This window comes from Heliangelus exortis, chromosome 1 (genome assembly GCF_036169615.1).
Source record: "Heliangelus exortis chromosome 1, bHelExo1.hap1, whole genome shotgun sequence".
NCBI lineage: Eukaryota > Metazoa > Chordata > Aves > Apodiformes > Trochilidae > Heliangelus > Heliangelus exortis.
The window spans coordinates 41,118,827-41,138,358 of record NC_092422.1 but is presented as its reverse complement, the minus strand read 5'-3'; the positions used below and the strand labels follow the sequence as shown (position 1 = coordinate 41,138,358).

The 19,532-nt window shown below is 39.0% G+C and overlaps 1 protein-coding gene across 3 annotated transcripts in view; it reads left to right on the top strand.

Annotated features, from left to right (window-relative positions):
• The window catches only part of TBC1D4 (TBC1 domain family member 4), a 109,009-nt gene extending 96,076 nt beyond the window's left edge, over positions 1-12,933 (top strand). For all 3 annotated transcript variants that reach the window (XM_071741087.1, XM_071741078.1, XM_071741095.1), the window contains 6 exons: positions 1,142-1,300; positions 1,724-1,968; positions 5,088-5,247; positions 7,439-7,608; positions 8,835-9,011; positions 10,648-12,933. In XM_071741087.1, coding sequence (XP_071597188.1) covers positions 1,142-1,300; positions 1,724-1,968; positions 5,088-5,247; positions 7,439-7,608; positions 8,835-9,011; positions 10,648-10,875 — 1,139 coding nt within the window. In that variant the 3' untranslated portion in view covers positions 10,876-12,933. The remainder of the gene's footprint in view (positions 1-1,141; positions 1,301-1,723; positions 1,969-5,087; positions 5,248-7,438; positions 7,609-8,834; positions 9,012-10,647) is intronic.
• Positions 12,934-19,532: the final 6,599 nt, after the last annotated feature.

The window sequence follows — 19,532 nt, the reverse complement described above, 5'->3', positions numbered from 1 at the left end:
TTATTTTCTCAAGTGAAAGTCTGGGGTATTTGACTTGAAGTAGATCTTCATGTGGTCTAGCCTTAGGCCAGAAGAGGAACCAAAAGACCTTGTCACTGTAATGTAGATGCAGAGTTTGACTGCACTGCTGTGCCCTCCTCCATGAAGTCTGATGTTTATATTAGAGATACTGAAAGATAATATTTTAGTGTAATCTGGCTGTGGTACAGATGGGAAACTAGAATTGGTACCAAAGAAATACATGGTAGAAATAATGTTGCTACTGGTGATCCTACTCTGGCAGTGAGGTTGGACTTGATGATCTTTTAAGGTCCCTACCAACCCCTAACATTCTGTGATTCCTTGCTGCCTGAACTTCTGCTGCTCTGAGTCAGGAACAAGGATATGCTTTTCCTAACTTGTATTTTATTATATAATTATTTGCCTTGAAAGTATTAGCAGAGCTGACAATTTATCCTTACTTTTGAAGGTGGGTGTACAGTGTCAGGGAATGTATGTATGCAGAAGTCCAAAAGTAGTGTTTTAATTTAGTTGACGCTTTCACAGGTGGTTGGCTCACATGAGAGAAATGCTGTCTTTTCATACGGGTGGTTCTGTGTCCTTCCTTTGGTACACAGAGTTAATGCTTTTTTATCTTGGAACTGAGTATTTTGTAATCTGTACATTTTTCTCCAAGTCTGGGAACTGATGTGAGCAGCCCCTTGGGAAGAGGATAAGAAGGTAGACATCCCTGTGTTTTACACCTTTGAGTTCTGTGTAGCCTTTCTAAACTGTATGATATACATTCTGGGTGTAGTTGTGCATCTTTTACTGCTGGAAGCCAACAGCACAGAGGTGGCCAAAAAAGTGATGTCTGTGTTTTTCTGCTCATTGTAATCACTGTAAGTTTGTAGTTAGTGTTTAGTTAGCAGGACTGAACTGTGTCTGCTAAGAGAATGCACTGCAGAGTGGATGACTTCTGAAGCTGTTTGTAAGGGATCCTTCAGAGTGGTTCAGCCAAGATCATGACAGGCAAAGATTAAGACAGGCAAGATTGCAACAAAGTAGGTTCTTGTGTGATAGCACTAAAAGTTGGCTCCTGCTTAGGCATCTTTTTTTTTTTTTTTTTTTTTTTTTTTTTTTTTTTTTAACTGATCTGCAGGTGTGCCAAAAAGTCGTCGGGGAGAAATTTGGCAGTTTTTGGCCGTGCAACATCGAGTCAGACACAGACTGCCAAACAAGCAGCAGCCTCCTGACATCTCTTACAAAGAACTTCTGAAACAACTGACTGCTCAACAGCATGCCATCCTTGTAGATCTAGGTATGTCTGCTTGTAGCTATGAAGTTATTCTGGCTTGTTTCATGTGTGTGAGTGGAAACACACCACTCTTACAGAAAGGTGTTGCTGGAGGCAGGAAGCTGTTCTATAAGCACCACTTCCCGTGTTGTCAGAATACATTCTGTATATGCCACAGAGTCACTGTAAGCAAATGATGTCTTAGGTTCCGCTGGTTTTTATTTATGTTGTTCTACAATTTTGTGAAAAGAGAAATCGAACTCTGTGCAGGTGAGAATATAAAATGAGCTCAATGGTTACAGTCTAAAATCTGTAGTAAAATATGGATTGATCTGACTGAAATCAACCTGCATGTGAAAACCAAGAGAAGTGCTGGTTGTCAAACACATTTGTGGTTTTTTTAACGAGAAAAATTCAGTATCAACTACTCTTCTCTCTTTACATCAGGACGGACATTCCCAACACATCCTTACTTTTCTGCCCACTTGGGAGCAGGACAGCTATCACTTTTTAATCTTCTGAAAGCATACTCTTTGCTGGACAAAGAAGTGGGTTACTGTCAAGGTATCAGCTTTGTAGCTGGAGTGCTGCTTCTACATATGAGTGAGGAACAGGCCTTTGAAATGCTGAAATTCCTCATGTATGACCTTGGCTTCCGAAAACAGTACCGGCCAGACATGATGTCACTGCAGGTAAGTCAATCCTTTCCATGTAGAAAACCAGAGTTTTAAATGAGTTTTGAGCTTTCAGGGGTTGCTTATATTCTCTGGGGTCCTATGAAACATCGTATGTTTTTTAAAGGGTTGTGAGGTGCATAAAAATGTTATTGTCAAACCTCTTTCTGAGTCTGAGGTTGCAAACAGAGAAGTTCAGAGCTTGCAGACTTTTCCTGTCACACATCCCCATCATCTTCTGTGTGGAAACTCTGCTTTCTCTGCTATTTTGCTCTTCCTTTTATTTTTTAACTTCTCTGTCTTCCTTAATTCAAAACTCTTGACATGCTTGCATCTGTATAGATTTAGTTTAAAAATAAATTTGGTTTTGTTTTCCTTCAGTCCATAAGCACATAGATGTAGATTTGTTTTCCTTGTAAACTCCAAATCCATAGTGACACCCAGTGGCCACTCAGTGTACTCCACAGGCATTTGTACTTGGGACTGCTCTGGCTTGCCTCATTATTTCCACCTCTTTTCTCTCATCATCCTGTACTCCACCATCTCCAACTCAGAAGGAAAACAGAGGAATTTTTAACCGTTTCGTTTGCTTATGCAGTGATTAAAGGACATGCTATAGTGAGCATGATGATATAGATATATATTTTTTATTTTATATTACTGGGGGGGGGTGGATTTTGACTGTTGGACACAGTGAGGTCTTTTCCAACCACAGTAGTTCTGTGGTTCTGTGATGCATGCTCAGAAATATTAGATTTTAACAGGCAGCTACAGATATTCAAGGCTGCTTCAGAAGAAGACAGAAAATCTTTCAGATCGATATAAATTCCAGGGTTTCAAGTGTGAAGAATATTTCACCTTGAGATGCAGCTGTCCACTGGCTTAAATAACTGTATACTATAAGTTCCTAATATTATAAAGGATATACCATTGCTGAGTGAAAGCTTGTAATCCACAGTGGACAAAGAGAAAACGAATGAGACAAAAGTCTCATTATTTTTTCATTCTCCACACACATCAAACACTTGCAATTAGCTAAAAACTTAAGTGGGGATTTCAGTCCAGATTTCATGACCAGTCTCTTTAGGTGCTTATTTGGCAAATATACACAACTATGGAATAGATTTTATTGAAGAAATTGATGAAGAGGAGTGCTTTACTGTGGATGTAAGTATGTTACAAGTTTGTTGAGATGAATTAAGAGTGAATAGCCATAGAGCATCGTTCTGATCAATCTTCACTGTCTCATTTACCACTAAAAATATGTTTTGCACCAGTGGAGGCCAAACTGTGATAAATGTGTGGCTGTGGGTTTTCCCCCCTCCCCAGGATTCTCATGTAATGTTTGTATGTTATTCTGCAGTTGTAGACAGTAACAGGAGATGTTGTGAGAGCATTCAGATATCCAGCAGATATATCCAGATATCCAGATATTTTGCCTTTTAATTGAAATGAGTGTGAAACTTTCATTGTCAGATGCTCTTAGGAAGAATGCTTTTCACGTTTGAGAAGGTTTACTACTTGTAGTACTGTTTGCCTTTGGAATGAGATGACCTTTCTTTCTCTACAGTTTGCTTCAAAGCAGTTAACCTGTCTAGATAAAAGTACAAGTTTTGTCTGTTTGAGACAAGCTAGACTATTGAAGATGACTTAGGAGGAGCTCACTAAAACCTAAGCCCCTATTTTGGTTTTCAACAGTAGAGTATAAATTTCTCTGCATGTACAGTACTGAAACCTGAGTAAGCCTATATGAAGAATTAGCTTCTGTCCTGTAGAAACAAAATCTTGGATGTTTCTTTAAGATAATAAAAACTAATTTTGGTTACTTCTAATTGTCTAGAAAAAGTAGTTATCTAGATCCTTAGTTCATAATGAACTCATCCAGTTTGTTTACTGCCTCTGTGAAGCTGTTCTAATTTCATATGCGAATGTGTTTTGTTTTGACACTTTCAGACTGTGTTTAATTAGTATCTTTGGCAATCAAAAGAAGGACTCAAGCACATGCACAAAGTTAGGTAATTTGCTGGAATGGGAAGTAATGTTTCTGATTGCAGACCCTGCTGACTGATTGTTTCAAGTGCACTTGTTTTTTGGTGAGGAAGAATCATGGCCACTAGAAGGAGGAAAGCAGCTGGATCTAATAAGTAATTTTTTTGTTGAGGAATGGACTCACCTTAAGCATAAAACACTGGCAGCAAAATTGGACCTGACAGCTGATCAATATATGCCTGTTTCTCATCTTCTGCTTTCTGAGAGAAGTGTCATTCTGTGCTGTGAGCAACATACTGTGGAATATAAACTGTCAAAATTGCCAGGAAATAATTTGCCACAGAGTGATATTTTTAGCAATGAATAGCAACTTTTAACCACTTTGCAACCTTTTACAGGTTGTGTAGCAGCATTTTTTGCATCGGTGTCTTAAATTTCTCTGTGTGTGGGGTGTGCTGGAAAATATGTATGTGGTACTCTACTGACTTCCTATACCTAATGTACTTTGTGGGTATAGAAGCTGTCCAAAGTCATGATTTAGCATAAGAGTTCTAAATGGGGAAAAAATAAGGCCAAGATTCAAAGAATGAAATCTGAAATGTGTACATTTTGCCAGAAATATACTCTGTGGGTACAGAAGCTGTCCAAAGTCATGACGGTAGCATAGGAATTTTAAATGGAGAAAAAAAATGGCCAGGATTCAAAGAATGAAAGCTCTTGTGTAAATTTAGCCAGAAATAGTTCAACTGTGTAATGGAGAGTTTTGGCATCTTGGAAGAGGTGCTTCTATTTTCATTGTTGCAAGACTGAAAGTTCTGGTTTGTTGACAAAGTTAGTTCAATATGTTCTCTTCCTACCATAAGCCTGATGAATCTAAAATTATAATTAATAATCAGCTTCAAGCTATATTCTTTTTTAGTGATTACCAAGTTGATTTTGATTCGTTAGGGGTGGATTGTTAATACATGAGCAGATATCACTCAAGATCCTAGGCAACAATTGAGCTTCCTTTTACAGTGCCATCTGAATTGGAGTTAATTTCCCTTGAGTGAAATGTGAATGGTTTGAAAAAAATGACTAAAGCTGAACTTTTCTTTCTCTACTTCCTCCTCTCCCCCCTCCCCCCCAAATCCCCTTATTCACTGTAGATTCAGATGTATCAGCTCTCAAGGCTTCTTCATGATTACCACAGAGACCTCTATAATCATCTTGAAGAAAATGAAATCAGTCCCAGTCTTTATGCTGCACCATGGTTTCTTACACTATTTGCATCTCAGTTTCCATTAGGATTTGTAGCCAGAGTATTTGGTAAGAAAGTTTTTTTTTGGGTTTTTTTGGTTTTTTTTTTTTTTCAATAATAAGCAGAACAACGTTATCCATTATGTTTTGAAACTCTCAGGGAGCACTTTTCTACAGACTAGGGACATTTGGGGTTACTGTTGTGGGTGGCACATAGTAATGCTTTTCATGGTGGGATGTCAGCTCCTCTTCAGAGAGGAAACTGAAATGTATTTTTTGAAAGATCAGATTTGAGAAATTAAGTATGCCTGCAGTTGTTAGCCAAGAGATTTCTCAAGTGTGAACAGCAGCAAGTTTATTCTTGCAAATGTGTTTTATGCATCAAGTATTCAATCTGTGTCTACAGAAAGTTCATCCTGTTGAAAAAAAGAGAATGTATTGATTTTCAATGTCATTGTGTTTGAATAACTGATTCTAAAGTGCTTACTAATAAAAATTCAACTAAACTTTAACTTAAAGGGTATTTCAGGTATTCATGTATATATTGAACTTTTTCTTAGCCTCTTATTCCACTTAGGTTTTTTTCATTATATGCTCCCCATCAAATGATGTGTAGTATAGAAGCTTAAATGTTGATTGTGCCTTGTGGAGTTTACAGTATCAGCATGTCAAGTACTTGGCTTTGTATTCTGTTCTTGTCAATAAGAATTGACAGCTTAATCAAATCTCTAGTAATGAAGCATTTTTTAATTTTCTTTTTAATTTGAGACTTGTTGCACTCAGATACACACCAAGAAACTAGGAGCATATGTCATATACTTCCTCTGAAATCATGTTTTTCCATCTGATTTTTCTATTTTCATATTACACCTTTTGAATTATATATTTTTATTATATCTTTATTTATTATTTGTTATTTATTTTTTTAATTATTTATTTTACCCAGCGATTTCTCCATTACTATTTTTTTTGTGTACAGAAGAAAAAAAAAATGGGTAAACAAATGATTGTATGTGTTTCAGTAATATTCATGTGATTGGTACTTCTCTTTCCCAGTGGGATTATTGAATTCTGGGACACTCAGGCATAGCAAGGTTTTTGTTGGTTTGTTTGTTTTTTGTTTTTTTTTAATTGTGTTTTTCCAGGTTAAAGTGTTTTGATCTTTTTTTCCTTCAGTAAGCTTTGAATTTGGAAAACTAATTTTTTTAAGTGTGGGGAGGCTCGGTGTTTATTTCTCTGAAAATAAGCTGAATAAGGCACGTTCCCACTTTAAAATTAAAAAATAAATTTGTTGTTTTCCTGCACTGTGCTTTGGATTCTTCAGTGTCTTATGTGCCAGTGTCACGTGCCAGGAACGGATGGTTCATGTCTCTCCAGCACAAAATTACCAACTTATCCTTATGCTTCTTGAATGTGCAACGTAGACTTGACCAGGGAGACTTTTATGAACTGTGTAGGAGTGGGATGGCTGTCTCACCAGGGTCCTGATACTACCCTGTGATACTGAATTAGGGCCAGGGGTGACCTCTTGAAGGATCAGAAGTTGAGTTTGTTCAGTGGTGTGACAGAGCCAACAGCAGAGGAAGCTTTTTTGAACTGCACGAGTGCTGTGCTCATCTCAGTAGCTGCAAGCCCACCACTGCTAGGGAGGCTGAGTTTCTACCTACTGTGTTTTCAGTTTCTCTGCAGTCTGTCTCTGCTGACTTCTGCAGAGCATGGACTTCCATCTCCATGTAATTGTACCTCAGAGTAAGGGCTTGGGTCTTAAATAATAGCCAGTGTGATTGCTACTATGGATTCTGAAAATACTGTGATTGGAAAAAATACTGTAAAATACTGTAAAATACTGTAGATGGAATCTACACAACTGCTTGTTAAGGACTAGCTTCTCCCTGTAGAACATCATCACTTTGTTTAGATTCACTTCCCGATTGCTTTTCAGTCAAAGATGCACTTAAAACCAGTAAGCAATTAGTTAACAGTCTATAGTCAACAGTAAACAGTAATGAAATAGTTATTTCAGACAACAGTTAGAGACATAACAAGCTAGCAATGTTTTCTTTAATGCTTTCTCACATCTGTAAGATGACAGAAAATGTTTTTATGGGCTCTAGCCTCATGTTGAAATAAAGAGATCTCGTTTCTTCTGAACTGAATAAGTCTATAGTATGATTGATTAAAAAGAAAATCATCCCAGCAAACATATATCCAATGGCTTTAGCTCTCATTTTCAAGATATTTTAATGATTTTCTTTTTCAGACATTATTTTTTTTCAAGGAACAGAAGTCATATTTAAAGTAGCACTGAGCCTGCTTAGCAGTCAAGAAACATCTATAATGGGATGTGAGAATTTTGAGAACATTGTTGATTTTCTTAAGACCACTATTCCGGATATGACTCAGCCTCAAATGGAAAAAGTTATTACCCAGGTAAGGTTGGTTTTCTCTTCACTTTTTTCCCTCATTTAGTTTACTTTTAACAGATCACACCTAAGGTATATGTAGAAGACTCCTCGATATGTTCCTTTTGGTTTGAAATGCAAAGGAGTCATCTTCCCAGTAACTTCTATAGATATGTGCTAATATCAGTGGGGTTTGAACTGCAATTTCAGAAAAAAAATTTTTTTCAAAATTTTTAAATTAAAATTAAATTTAATTGCTACCTTAAGGCTTAGTAAGGTCTTTCGTGCCCAGCTGTTGGGAAGTCATGACTTAAAATATTTCACGTCACCATGAGAAGTGAAAAAGCAGTTTGTTTTCCAAACCCAGATGTTGCTTCCTGCTAATGAGTGAGTAGTGCAGCAGTTTGTGATGGGAAGCACAACTTGCCATGGGGGAAAGAGGCAGCATCACAACAACTTTTCCTCCTGATGCTTCAAATTTCTGGCTACACAGCACCAGCTACCTCCATAGGAACTTTTCTGAGGCCTCCAACTTAAAATCCTGCAAGTTACAATGTTGGTGAAGCCCCCTTTTCATGATCTGTATTAAAATCAAGGTCAAGCAAACTTTTACTGCTCTGTTGTGTCAGCAGCATCTGTCCTCCTGGGCAATAACTTCCAGGATGCCCTCATGCATCTTCTCTTTCCCACCCCAACCCTGTCCTTGGAGGGATCACATTTGCCTGGTGCTTGGTGCCACAGATACGACTCCCACTGGATTGATGATTGATCCCTGACTTTTTTGGGTAAAGGAAGGGAGGACTGGTGTAATCTTATTTCATCAGTATCATTGTAACTTCAAGACAAAAGGCAAGAAGAGAGGAGAAACAGAAAATTATTGGTGCTGATATAGGAAAAGCACCTGCTAAAGCTTCTTGTGAAGTGGCTGGGATCTTAATCTCTCCATTTGGTCATATATAAAATTCTTGGGATAAATAAAACTTTACTGCTGATACTTCTGATAGTAAGAGATGGTATTTAGTAATTGTAAACATTATTACCATGTTTATTCTAACATCTATGATTTATTATGGCTACCATAGGAACTCTGGCCACTAAAATGCTCTTATTGTAGACTTCCCCTTAAAACATATTTTTTTGAGGAACAAGAAAAATCATTCAAGTTAATCAAGCAGACTTGCTTCTTAGCCAGACATTCAAGTGGAATAAGCACTCTCTGTTATAGATAAAAATTGTTTTTTTCTCTCATGGCAGGTATTTGAGATGGATATTTCAAAACAGCTCCATGCCTACGAAGTAGAGTACCATGTTCTGCAGGATGAACTGCAGGAAAATGTGAGTCCCTGTGATGAAGGTGAACCCCTGGAGAAGCTGGAGAGGGCAAACAGTCATCTGAAGAGACAAAACATGGATTTGTTGGAGAAGCTACAGGTAAATGACTTAAAATCAAACTGGTAGATGACTTCTGTGATTCAGCCAGTAGAGAAGTAAATATCTTTTTTAAATGTCCATGAAAAGCCTCCTAACAGCAAGACCATATGTAGTAGAGCAGTTCTCTAAATTACAGTGATCTATTTGTTAGGCATATTTTTAACCCTTTGTCATTCCTTGAGTTATTCCTTCTCAATTTAGATTTCTTTTCCTCAGAGTACCTCTACCTTTATCTCTCATAATATCTGTTGGCAAAAGTTTGTGTCTCTTGCTGAAAAATAAGTTCTCTGCCCCTTCATCTCTTTGTTTCTCTATTGAAAAGAATCCAGAGTGCAGGAGGGTTGCTTTCTCCAGACCTCTGTAGGCAGTATTGTTGTTTCCTTCTGATGAAGCTCACAGTCCTTGTTTTGAAAGGTGGTCTCTCCTAGCAGACTTTGAATACTGCTGAGCACTTTTCCAAATAAAGTCTTAACTTACAAGTCTTTTCCTCCTTCACTGTTCACCTTTTCTTCCATAGCCTGGCCAAGACTTGCTTCAGGCTTCAATATGTATGTTTTTGCATTTTCCTGAAAAAGGAGCTTTTCTTTCTGTGTCGCCAGACCATTTCTTGTTATATTTGTTAATATGAACAACCATTGGGATGAGCTCAGAGAGCACCTTCAGCTCCCAAAATCTGGAAATAGAAGCAGGGGAAAAAAAGATCAAGTCGTCATCATTTTTGTGTTTCTGAGCTAGAAGAGTGCTGTGCTCTGTTCTTCTGATGTTGAAAACAAGAATTTCTTGCTTTTTTACTATTATTACTTTTGCTTCATTGTTTTTATTTATTTGCTGCTACTTGGGTTTTTACCTCTGTTCTGAAAATACACCAAAGGCATAGAATAATTATGAGTGACAGATTTGAAAAGCTCCATGGAAGCTCTTCTGTTCTTCCAGACTGTGATACTTCGATTCATCTTCCTCAGTTTCTTAACCTCTCTATCTTCTTGTTTGTATAGCTTCATTCCTCTGTTTGGGCCCTTTCCTAGGAACAATCAGAATTCCCTCACTTTTTGCTGAGAGACATTTGCTACTGCTGAGGTTCAGAGTTTCTGATTACCAGTCAGTGTTTTTGTAGGTTTGGGTTGTTGTGATTTTTTGTTTGGTTGGGGTTTTTTTTGTTGTTGTTGTTTTTGTTTTGGGTTTTTTGTTTTTTTTTTCAGGTGATGCTGTGGGTCTTTTATTGGAGAATAGGGAACACTGGCTGCTTCTACATGTAACTCTGAGGTTCTCTTTCCCTCTAACCTCTCCATCCTGCTAATTTACTTTATTTTATAGGGTTCCCATCTCTCCATCACTCCTTCAGTGCTACTCCACCTGCTCGTTTCCTTCTTCTCCCTACAGGTCCAGTTGCTTATTTCTCCCAGCTGTCCTTTGCTTGCTGCAACTTCCATGTCTCATTCCTTTTTAAAGCTTTCAGGTTGATTTGGTCACTATCAGGAGATTCTGTGTATGATACACAGTAGGAATCCCTTGTATCTTTTAGAAACATCTATGTTAAGTCCCATCCTTAACATGTAGTGGATCATAATAATATAAAAAGTTATTTGTTATTTACAACATTTCTATTTATTTATAAAGATAATGTTATTTTTTACAGGTTGCTCATGCTAAAATTCAGAGTCTGGAATCCAACCTGGAGATGATGTTGACTCGAGAGAACAAGATGAAGACTGCAATTCAGTCCCTAGAACAGGAAAAGATAACATATCAAAAGACTCTTGAGCAGATACTGAAGTATTTGCCAACAGAAGCATTGTCTGACTGTGAACTGCTCCTAAAGGAAGTAAACTACAATCCAAATAATAAAATAAGGAGTAAGCCATAAACCAGGGTTTTCTAAGCAGCATTTAAAAAAAAAAAAAAAAAAAAAAAAAAAAAAGAGAATGCTGCTTTCAAAGGACTTAGCAATAGGCAATGATATGACCCAAAAACTAGTGCTGGGGCACTCATAGCTACACATGGGCCTTCAAATGTCAGTATGCAAATTCAAGCTATTAATTTTTTTATGATTATGTAAATAAATCACAAGGGGGAAATAAAGGATCCTCACATGTAATTATGATGGGCAGATGTATAGTTAGAGTTGACTGAAAGGAAAAGAGAAAATTCAGTAGTCAAAGCCGAGATAACGGTGATTTACGAATTCACTCCAGATGTGCTTGTCTTTTAGTGAAATGAGGATTGTGTGTCTTTATATATACATATGTTGAATTATACTTGAAGAAAAGAAAAGAATGTAATTTTCCCTCCAAAGAGCAGCATGTTTCACATCTTCCATGGAAAATGTGTGAACTCATGCGTGCCTCTCTTTTAATTCTACTGACATTGTGTGTACAGACCAACAAGCAGAATAAGTATCATGACTTGGTGCATACAGAAAGAGCTCTGTTGCCATCTGCTGCCGAGGCTGTACTGCTCAGCAGTGTAATTCCACATGCATGTTGGAACTGGAAACAAAAAGTATCATGTCATAGCTCCACCTCCATAACTCCAAGCTAAGAAATAGTTACCTATACACACTTGCATAGCTTGTAAAGGCAAGAGCTAGCGGTGACTGAAGCTTCCTTCCCAGCCTGTTTGCTTCCACCTGTCCTGGGGTTGGTGATGATTACAGGAGGAAGGAAGCATGGCTGCAGGGTGGTATTCATTCTGATGTTACTTTTTTTGCAGGAGACTTGCTATCTTAAGAGTTAGGCGTGTCAGAGGTTCTCATCTAACCAAAGAAATACTGAAAAACGCCTGTAGCGGGAGCCAGAAAGCTGTTCTTAAATTTTATTTAAAGATAAAATCAGGGCAGGTTTCAGGAAATTGAGCTTAAGTGCATGAGAGAGGACCAAGAAAGTTTCAGATATTATGTACCATTTCAGTTTTCTCGTACACAGTGGATATACATTTCAAAGGGGATTCTGAAGTACAGGTGCAGTTTTAATAGTGCTTTCCAGGTTATCCCTGTTTTAATACTGCTTTGTGGTCTTCCTTTTAAAACAAAAGTCATGAATTTGTGTGTTCTGGACAGAAGGTGAGGTAAGCTCTGATCATTTCAAGGGAGAAAATATGTTTATAAAAATTATAAAAAGATGCATATAGATTTGAATGGTTTTGAGTGGAGTTTTTTAGGAAGGCTTAGGCAAATGTGTAATAGACACATATTTTGGGGTGCATGTCTGAACTGTTAATTGAGTGTTACAGTGGCTCGTGTCATCTCTTACCATTTATACTGTATTTCAAAAAACACTCTTTTTAGTAAGAAAAACAATTAAGCAAAGTGCCAAATCCAGCAGTGTCTTTATGTATAAGATTTGCCCAATTTAGAAAGCAAGGACTGAATATCACTGCTTTCTGAGTATTATGCTTTACGTCAACATGAAAATGAGGAGCAACAATGCTGATTTGCTGCACGCAGCTGTGGAACTTGGGGACTTGGGTCTCCTGGTTTGTTTTTTTTTTTTTTTTTTTTTTTTTTTTTTGCTATTGTTTTATTTTCATGGCGTTTTATTTGATTAAAGATACTGATTTACTTAACAGTCTCTCTTTTACAGTTGGAGTGCAAGGTCTTAACACTGTGTATAAAATTACGTGGAATTTGTCTAGATGTTTCAAGAATATTGTATTGTACTATGTGGAAAAATGCTGAGTGAAAAGGCAGTTCTTTGCAGTTTTGTTCAGAGTAAGTTTTAGAGGATGTGTACATACAAAACCAATCCCAGGAACTGCAGTACTGTGTATTACAAAGAATCAAGGTTATTCAGATAATTCAGATAAAATTTTATTTTTTATTTTATTTTTTTTATTTTAAGGTGCACTGAATGTGCTTCATCCTCTGTTTCACTTATAAAAATTTTCATGTAATGCCTGGAGAATTCCAATAAATGTCATTGCTGCATTTCCTATGGCCTCCAGCTAGTTCTATTTTTTTTACACCTCAAGTGCCAATCTCATTCTCAATAGTACTTTTTACGTGACAAGTAAAAAGGCTCTTTTTGCTTTCTACTTATGCAGAAAAAAAACAACACAGGACTTGTAGATGAACATGGGGAGGGTATAAATTGTTATCGGGGAAAGTAGTCTTGCCCTGTTCTCAACTGAAGATGAAATGATTAAAAGGTATTTTTCTTCTGTAGTAGTTCATTTAGAACATATGCATGTTGAGAATGCCTGTAATTTGGTGAAGTCTGTGCTTTTCCTCTTGCTTGGGAGGGGGAGGACACCGTATCAACGAGGAGTAATAAACTGCAGAAGTGAAACCATACTGAGGTAAGTGCCTCATGACATTAGGACATCGTGATAGTGTTTGTATTTCTGAACACGTGTGGCTTGTAACTGAGTCTTTTTAGGGTGGCTCACTCGGAGCAGGTGTGCTCCAGACCATCTTCAGATGAATAACCAGCAAGAGTATCTAGAGGACAAAACGATGTGTGTTTGTGTTCATCTGTCTGTCTCTCACTGTCTGTCGTATAGATGGCTTTACAGGAGTTCTGTTCTGGTCACAGCTGTGTCACTCCGAAGGGGGAAATCCAAGGGCAGAGACAGAGCTGCAAGGATATTTGCTTGGGAGAAGAGAGAGTTCCTGTCTTGATTTCCTGTCTGGAAAAGAAGTTTTGAGGATAAGGGTTTGTTCTGTTGGAGCTCAGCGCAACAGCCCTTGGATTTTGCAGCCAGCTTGTGGACAACCAGCTTGGGAGGAAAAAGTATCTGCTGTTTTCAGGAACAGCTGACTTAGACTGTTTTCTGCTGGCAGGGGGCTTTTGTAAACGTCTGGGAACAGATTCCTCCTTTTAGCTGGCGACCACCTCCCAGGAATACAGTTGAACTAGATCAGTCTGTTAAGAAGGGATAACTTCATAGGGAATGCTCTGGTATTCACATCTTTAATGGAGGGAAATTTTGGTCAGAAAGTGGGTTTATTTTGTCTTTTTTTTTTTTTTTTTTTCCTCTCCTAGAAAGGGCATTATGTATTTGTCTCTTGATAATAGGAGAAATTATTTAAGTGCCTTTAAGTTGATTTTTTTCCACTTTTCTCTAAAAAAAACCCGTTAGGTATTACTGAAAAATCAGTCTCCTGATAAATGGCATGTTCCAGTCAAAGACCTGACCTGAAATCAGAAGTCTAGCCAATGTTAAGGGGTTGGATTATGCCCTCTTCAACATGGCACTGCTTTGCTTAATATCACTGCAAGAAAGTCAAACAATTTGTAACCTAGGAAAGAATTTCAGCAGTTTGGTCCAAGAATTTGGTATTGCCAGCATGATGCAGAGGGTCTACTTTTGGACACTTAATCTAAACCAAAACCAACAAAGGTATTAATAGCCTTGTGTGTGTTGAGTAAATAACCCCAGGCACTGCTAGCAGTGATTATCCACTCCATCTTTGCAGTTATAGATGGGTGTTGACAGGCATGTGCAGGCCATAACATTTCAAGCTTTATGCCAGGCTACAGCATCAATTTGAAGAATTGTAATTGATTCTGTATTTCTGCAGTTCAGCTTTTACTGTTAAGAGTCAGCTATTGAATGTACTTAACAAATGCTTTGCTTTCCTTTGTCTTTCCAGTGACCGGAAAGAACAAAATTTAACTTTCTTTTCCAAAAAAGGCATATTGAATGCTCAGCTATATCCTTCTTCCAGACATCTGGTGTGCAAGGCGTATAGTGTTTAGATGCTTAAAGTTTAATATGGTAGCTCACTCTGTCTGGGAAGCACATTAAACTCTGCAGTGACAGTAAAAAGCTGGGGAGTGAAGCAGAGGTTCCTGTGTGCCTTGAGCAGCCAAATGGGTTGTGTGTTGACAAGCTTGCAGTGAAGTGGTACCTTGTGTGGACTGACACTTCATGTGTTGTTTGGTTTTATTTTAATGCTGACCTTTAATTCTGGACCAAAGGAAGGAGCTGCTGATGCTCCTTTAACAAAATACTGTGTTGGGGGTTCATTTGAATTGAGAAGGTTTTCCACTCCTTTATATTCTCTTCAGAACTCTTGCTCAGCAAGCACTTCTTAACAAGGGAATTTGGAATTGTTATCCCTCAGAAATGGATGTCTGATGGTAGTCTTGCCATCAGAAAAACTTGCAGCTTGTCCAACCTGTTCCTGTACTCAAATTGCAATTTATGCAAGCCTCCACTTTGATAAAAGAAAGTTGGATTGTTTAAAGGTATTGGGTTTATTTCTGGTTAGAGGATGTGCTGAGAGATTACATAAATTCCAGGCATCATGTCCTGCTGGAACATACATGGAGAAAAGTATTGAGTGAGCTTGTGCTTATAAAATGCTGGACTAAGAAGCTACAGTTTTTAGTATTGGAAATAGCTCTCTATCTGACTTCAAAATAAAGACCTACTTGCACTGGCTCTGTGTGCTCTATGCTGTTTACCTGTCTGAATGATTACTTCCATCTTGTGTGCACACTTTGTATTTGGAATTTCTGATATTTCAGATGCATATGGCCATTTTTGGCCAAAAAGTTTAAATTGTTTGTACCATCCATATTTGAGAGTGAATGAAGAATGTCTCATGTCCAGGGTAGTCATAGTGGTCATTCAGCTAAAATCATGTTTCAGAACAGAAGAAACGCCATGCAGGAAGAGCTGGGTTCAGCCTGTAGTTACTTTTCTCTTGATTGTGCAAGTGAGCTACCCAAAACAGAATCATAGAATATCTCAGATTGGAAAGGATCATGGAGTCCAACTCCCTCATGGGACTACCTAAAACTAAATCATATGGCTAAGAGCATTGTCCAGACTGTCTTTGAACTCTGGCAGTCATGGTGCTATAACCACTGCCTCGGGAACCCATTCTAGTGACCAGACACCCTCTTGGTGAAGAATGTTTTTCTAATGTCCAACCTGAACATCCACTGATGCAACTTCATTCCCCTTCCTTGTGTCCTGTCACTGGTCACCAGAGAGACATCAGCACCTCCCCCTTCACTGCCACTCTTGAAAAAGTTGTAGCCTGAGATGAAGTTACCCTTCAGCTTCTCTTCTCCAAGCTGCACAAACTAAGTGACAGCTGCTCCTCCTAAGTCTTTCCCTTAAGAGCTTTTACCATTGTGGTCACCCTCCTCTGGACACACTCTAATACTCTGATGTCCTTATATTAAGGTGCCCTGAACTGCACACAGAGGTTGCTGTGGTGGGGCTGCCCCTGGTCAGTGCAGACTGGGACAGTCACCTTCCTCAGCTGGCTAACTATGATGTGCTTGAAGGTACCCCAGGGAATGGTTGGCCCTTTTGGCTGCCAGGGCACACTGTTCACTCATTTCCAACTTGCCATCAACCAGATGGTTGCCGACACCCCCAGACCTGTTTCTGCAGGGGTTGGTCCTCCAGCTTTTTGTCTCCCAATTTGGACGTATAACTGGGATTACGTTGTCCCAGATGGAGAATCTCATGTTTACTCTTGTTAAATTTCATAGAGTTGGTGACTGTCCAGCTCCCTGGTCTATCCAGACCTCTCTTCAAGGCCTCTCTGCCCTCAAGGATGTCCACAGCGTGTTCTGATTTAGCATCATTGGCAGTCCTGAGGAACAGAGGTACTCAGGGACTGAGTGTGAAAAGTAGATCCAGGCTAGCTGGAGCCTGAAAGCAGCCACAATAAGATGATGCAAAACCTGGCTTGCTAAACATCCGGGAATGGAGGTTGGTCTGTGCATGGCTCTGGGAGGGCTGGAGATACCCTCACTGTGCTGCATCTTGGGGCTCCTCACTACATACAGGGTCAAGTCTGGTCCTGTGGACTGAGCACTGGTTTGTCCCATGCAGGCTCTGCTCCTGAAAGATGTCTTCCAGTTTAGGGTTATATGCTGAGGCAGCACAAACCAAATCAGCAAGTGATTATGAATGGGTAGATATCCTTCAAAGTGTACATCTGATGCTAGCCTAAACCCTACTATAGGCCCCCAAAGCCAGTCAGCAACCTGTAGCACATCTCCAGGAGGATACCAGGTTAGTTTTGTATGAAGTTGCTGGGCTGTTTGCACTGTCTTCTCCAGCACTCAGTATAGGACGATTTTTAAATTTTTTTAAATTTAAATTTTTTTTTTTCCAGTGCTACCAAAAACATTTACCTTGGTTTTTTTAGCGCGAAGTCTGCTGAAGTTGACAGTCACTGAATTTGTAGCTGAATATTGCCCACGAGGTGTCACTATTGCTTTTGTAGGTGAAGCCCTAAGAGCTGTGGCCCTTATTTTAGAGAGGAGTTACCTTACTCTCCTGCCTGATGCAGCATGATGCTCTCTTTGCACACTGTAATAAAATGTGATGTTCGTGGTCAAAAGAATTTATTGTAACCAGAGGACTTACTAAATGCCAGGTGTGTCCTTCTCAGATGCCCCAGTTGCAGTGTTTAACCTCTGCTCTTGTGTGAGGGAACTGTGGAAGCACTTTAAACCGTACAACAGGCATTTTGTCCCTAGAAATCTGATCCTGTTTGTCTCCTTTTGTACTGTTCTGATGGAGAAGGGTTTATTATTATATTTATGTCGAAAGCCAGGATTGAGCTGGTCTGGTCATAACTGCAACTCAATTCTGCACTAACTCATTTTTATTTATTTTAAAAAAGGCATTGTTGCAATAAGCTCCCCCATGTCCACTAAGTCTCCAAGAACCAGTCCTTCTCAGGTTTTTCTTTTAATTCATCTCACTGTGTTTTCAATGATCAAAAAGGACAAAAAGGAAGGTTTTGCTCCTGTTTTTCCCAGAATTACGGAGAAAACATGATTTGCACTTTCTCCCTCCAACAGCGTTGCATTCAGATGTCACACCTGCCCTGAAACGTGGAGGATGCATTCAAGATAATGTTCTGTTCCAACCTCCCAGACACAGCTGTTCTCAGATATGTCTGGACAACAAGCACAAGGCATGTTTACCTCCCAGCCAGAGCTTAATGTTCAAATCTTACTCAGGTAATTATGGCATCAACATTTCCCTGGGGACTTCTGGGCATAAACAAAGAGCCCGCATCTCTTTGACAATGGGTTTGCATTTCTAAAAGCACCAAATTATAGATGGGCTTAATGGGTTGAAGGTGCTTAAAGCAGGGCCACTGCACTTCATGTGCAATATACCATCATTTGAAAAGCTATCACGTTGTGGAAACATCATTCAAGAGCTAATTTAAATAATACTAACATCTAAAATGAAGGCATGCTCTGACATTTATAGGTTTAATGTCTATTTCTGCACTCTACCAAAATAGATGGGCTGTGGGTGGATCTATGATTATTGCTGTGCATTAGCAAGGCAAAAATTGTGGAGGCAGCTAGTATTATGCCTGGGTAAATTTAGATGAGGGAGAATCTATGGAGTAATTTTTTTGATGTCACGTTTATTTAAGAAACAATTAGAAACAGTGTTAACTTCAGCAATGTTTAGAGCTTTGGAGAGGGAGAGAGCATCTTAAAAATTTGATGATAAGATAGAACCTTGGCACAGCCTGCAGTCCTGTTAACAGGGATAGTGGTGTGCAGTCCTATGAGGAGTGATTCCCTGTTGTCCTTTTCCTGCTGAACAGTCATGGCTGTTGGGGCTAGATGCATTGCCAAGCTATCATCCTGACCAGAATTCATGGTATTTTTGTCCTCTGCCCTTGTAGTAATCCTGAAAACCTCAGAGGGCTTGGATAGGCTGAAATTAGTATTTTTTTCACAGACTCCTGGTATTGCATATTGTGGAAGGAGCAAAGGTAACAGCCTTTTTGGAAGAACTTAAATTTATCATTTTCTGTCTAAAACAACTAAAAGCTACATGGTCCTTTCTAGTCCAAATGGACCAGTAAAGGGAAGTAGTTATTCCAAAACACTAGAGTGCTGGCAGTGACATAGCATGTGCTTGTGGACATAGATGTAGATATGATGGTCAAGGGCATGGTCTCAAGTTGTGCCGGGGGAGGTTTAGGTTGGACATTAGAAAGAATTTCTTTACAGAGAGGGTGATCAGACATTGGAATGGGCTGCCCCGGGAAGTAGTGGATTCTCCATCCCTGGAGATATTTAAAAAGAGACTGGATGTGGCACTCAGTGCCATGGTCTGGTAACTGCAGCGGGAGTGGATCAAAGGTTGGACTTGATGGTCTCTGAGGTCCCTTCCAACCCAGACAATTCTATGATTCTATGATAATACTGTGTCAACTGGAGGGTAACTTCCAACAGTTTTCAAATGCAGACCAATAGGTAAAGCTCATCACAAAGCCTTTGGTTCCTCTTTCCTGCCTAAGAATAAACTTGTCAGAGTACTGCAGTATATGTTTTGGTCTCTTGGAAAGGGCTGGGTTGTTTGGTTATGTCAGTGGGTGGAGGGGAATATCAGAATGCAATGGAGAGTGGGGACACAGGAATGCAGTGAAGGGCAGCCCAGCTTTCACACTTGGTACCCACTCTTTTTCCAGCCTGACCTGAGCAGGTCCACAATGTCTTTCTTCTCAGAACAAAATATGCAAATTGGTATTAAACTATGTATGTGCATCTTTTTCCTCACATTTTTCCAGCT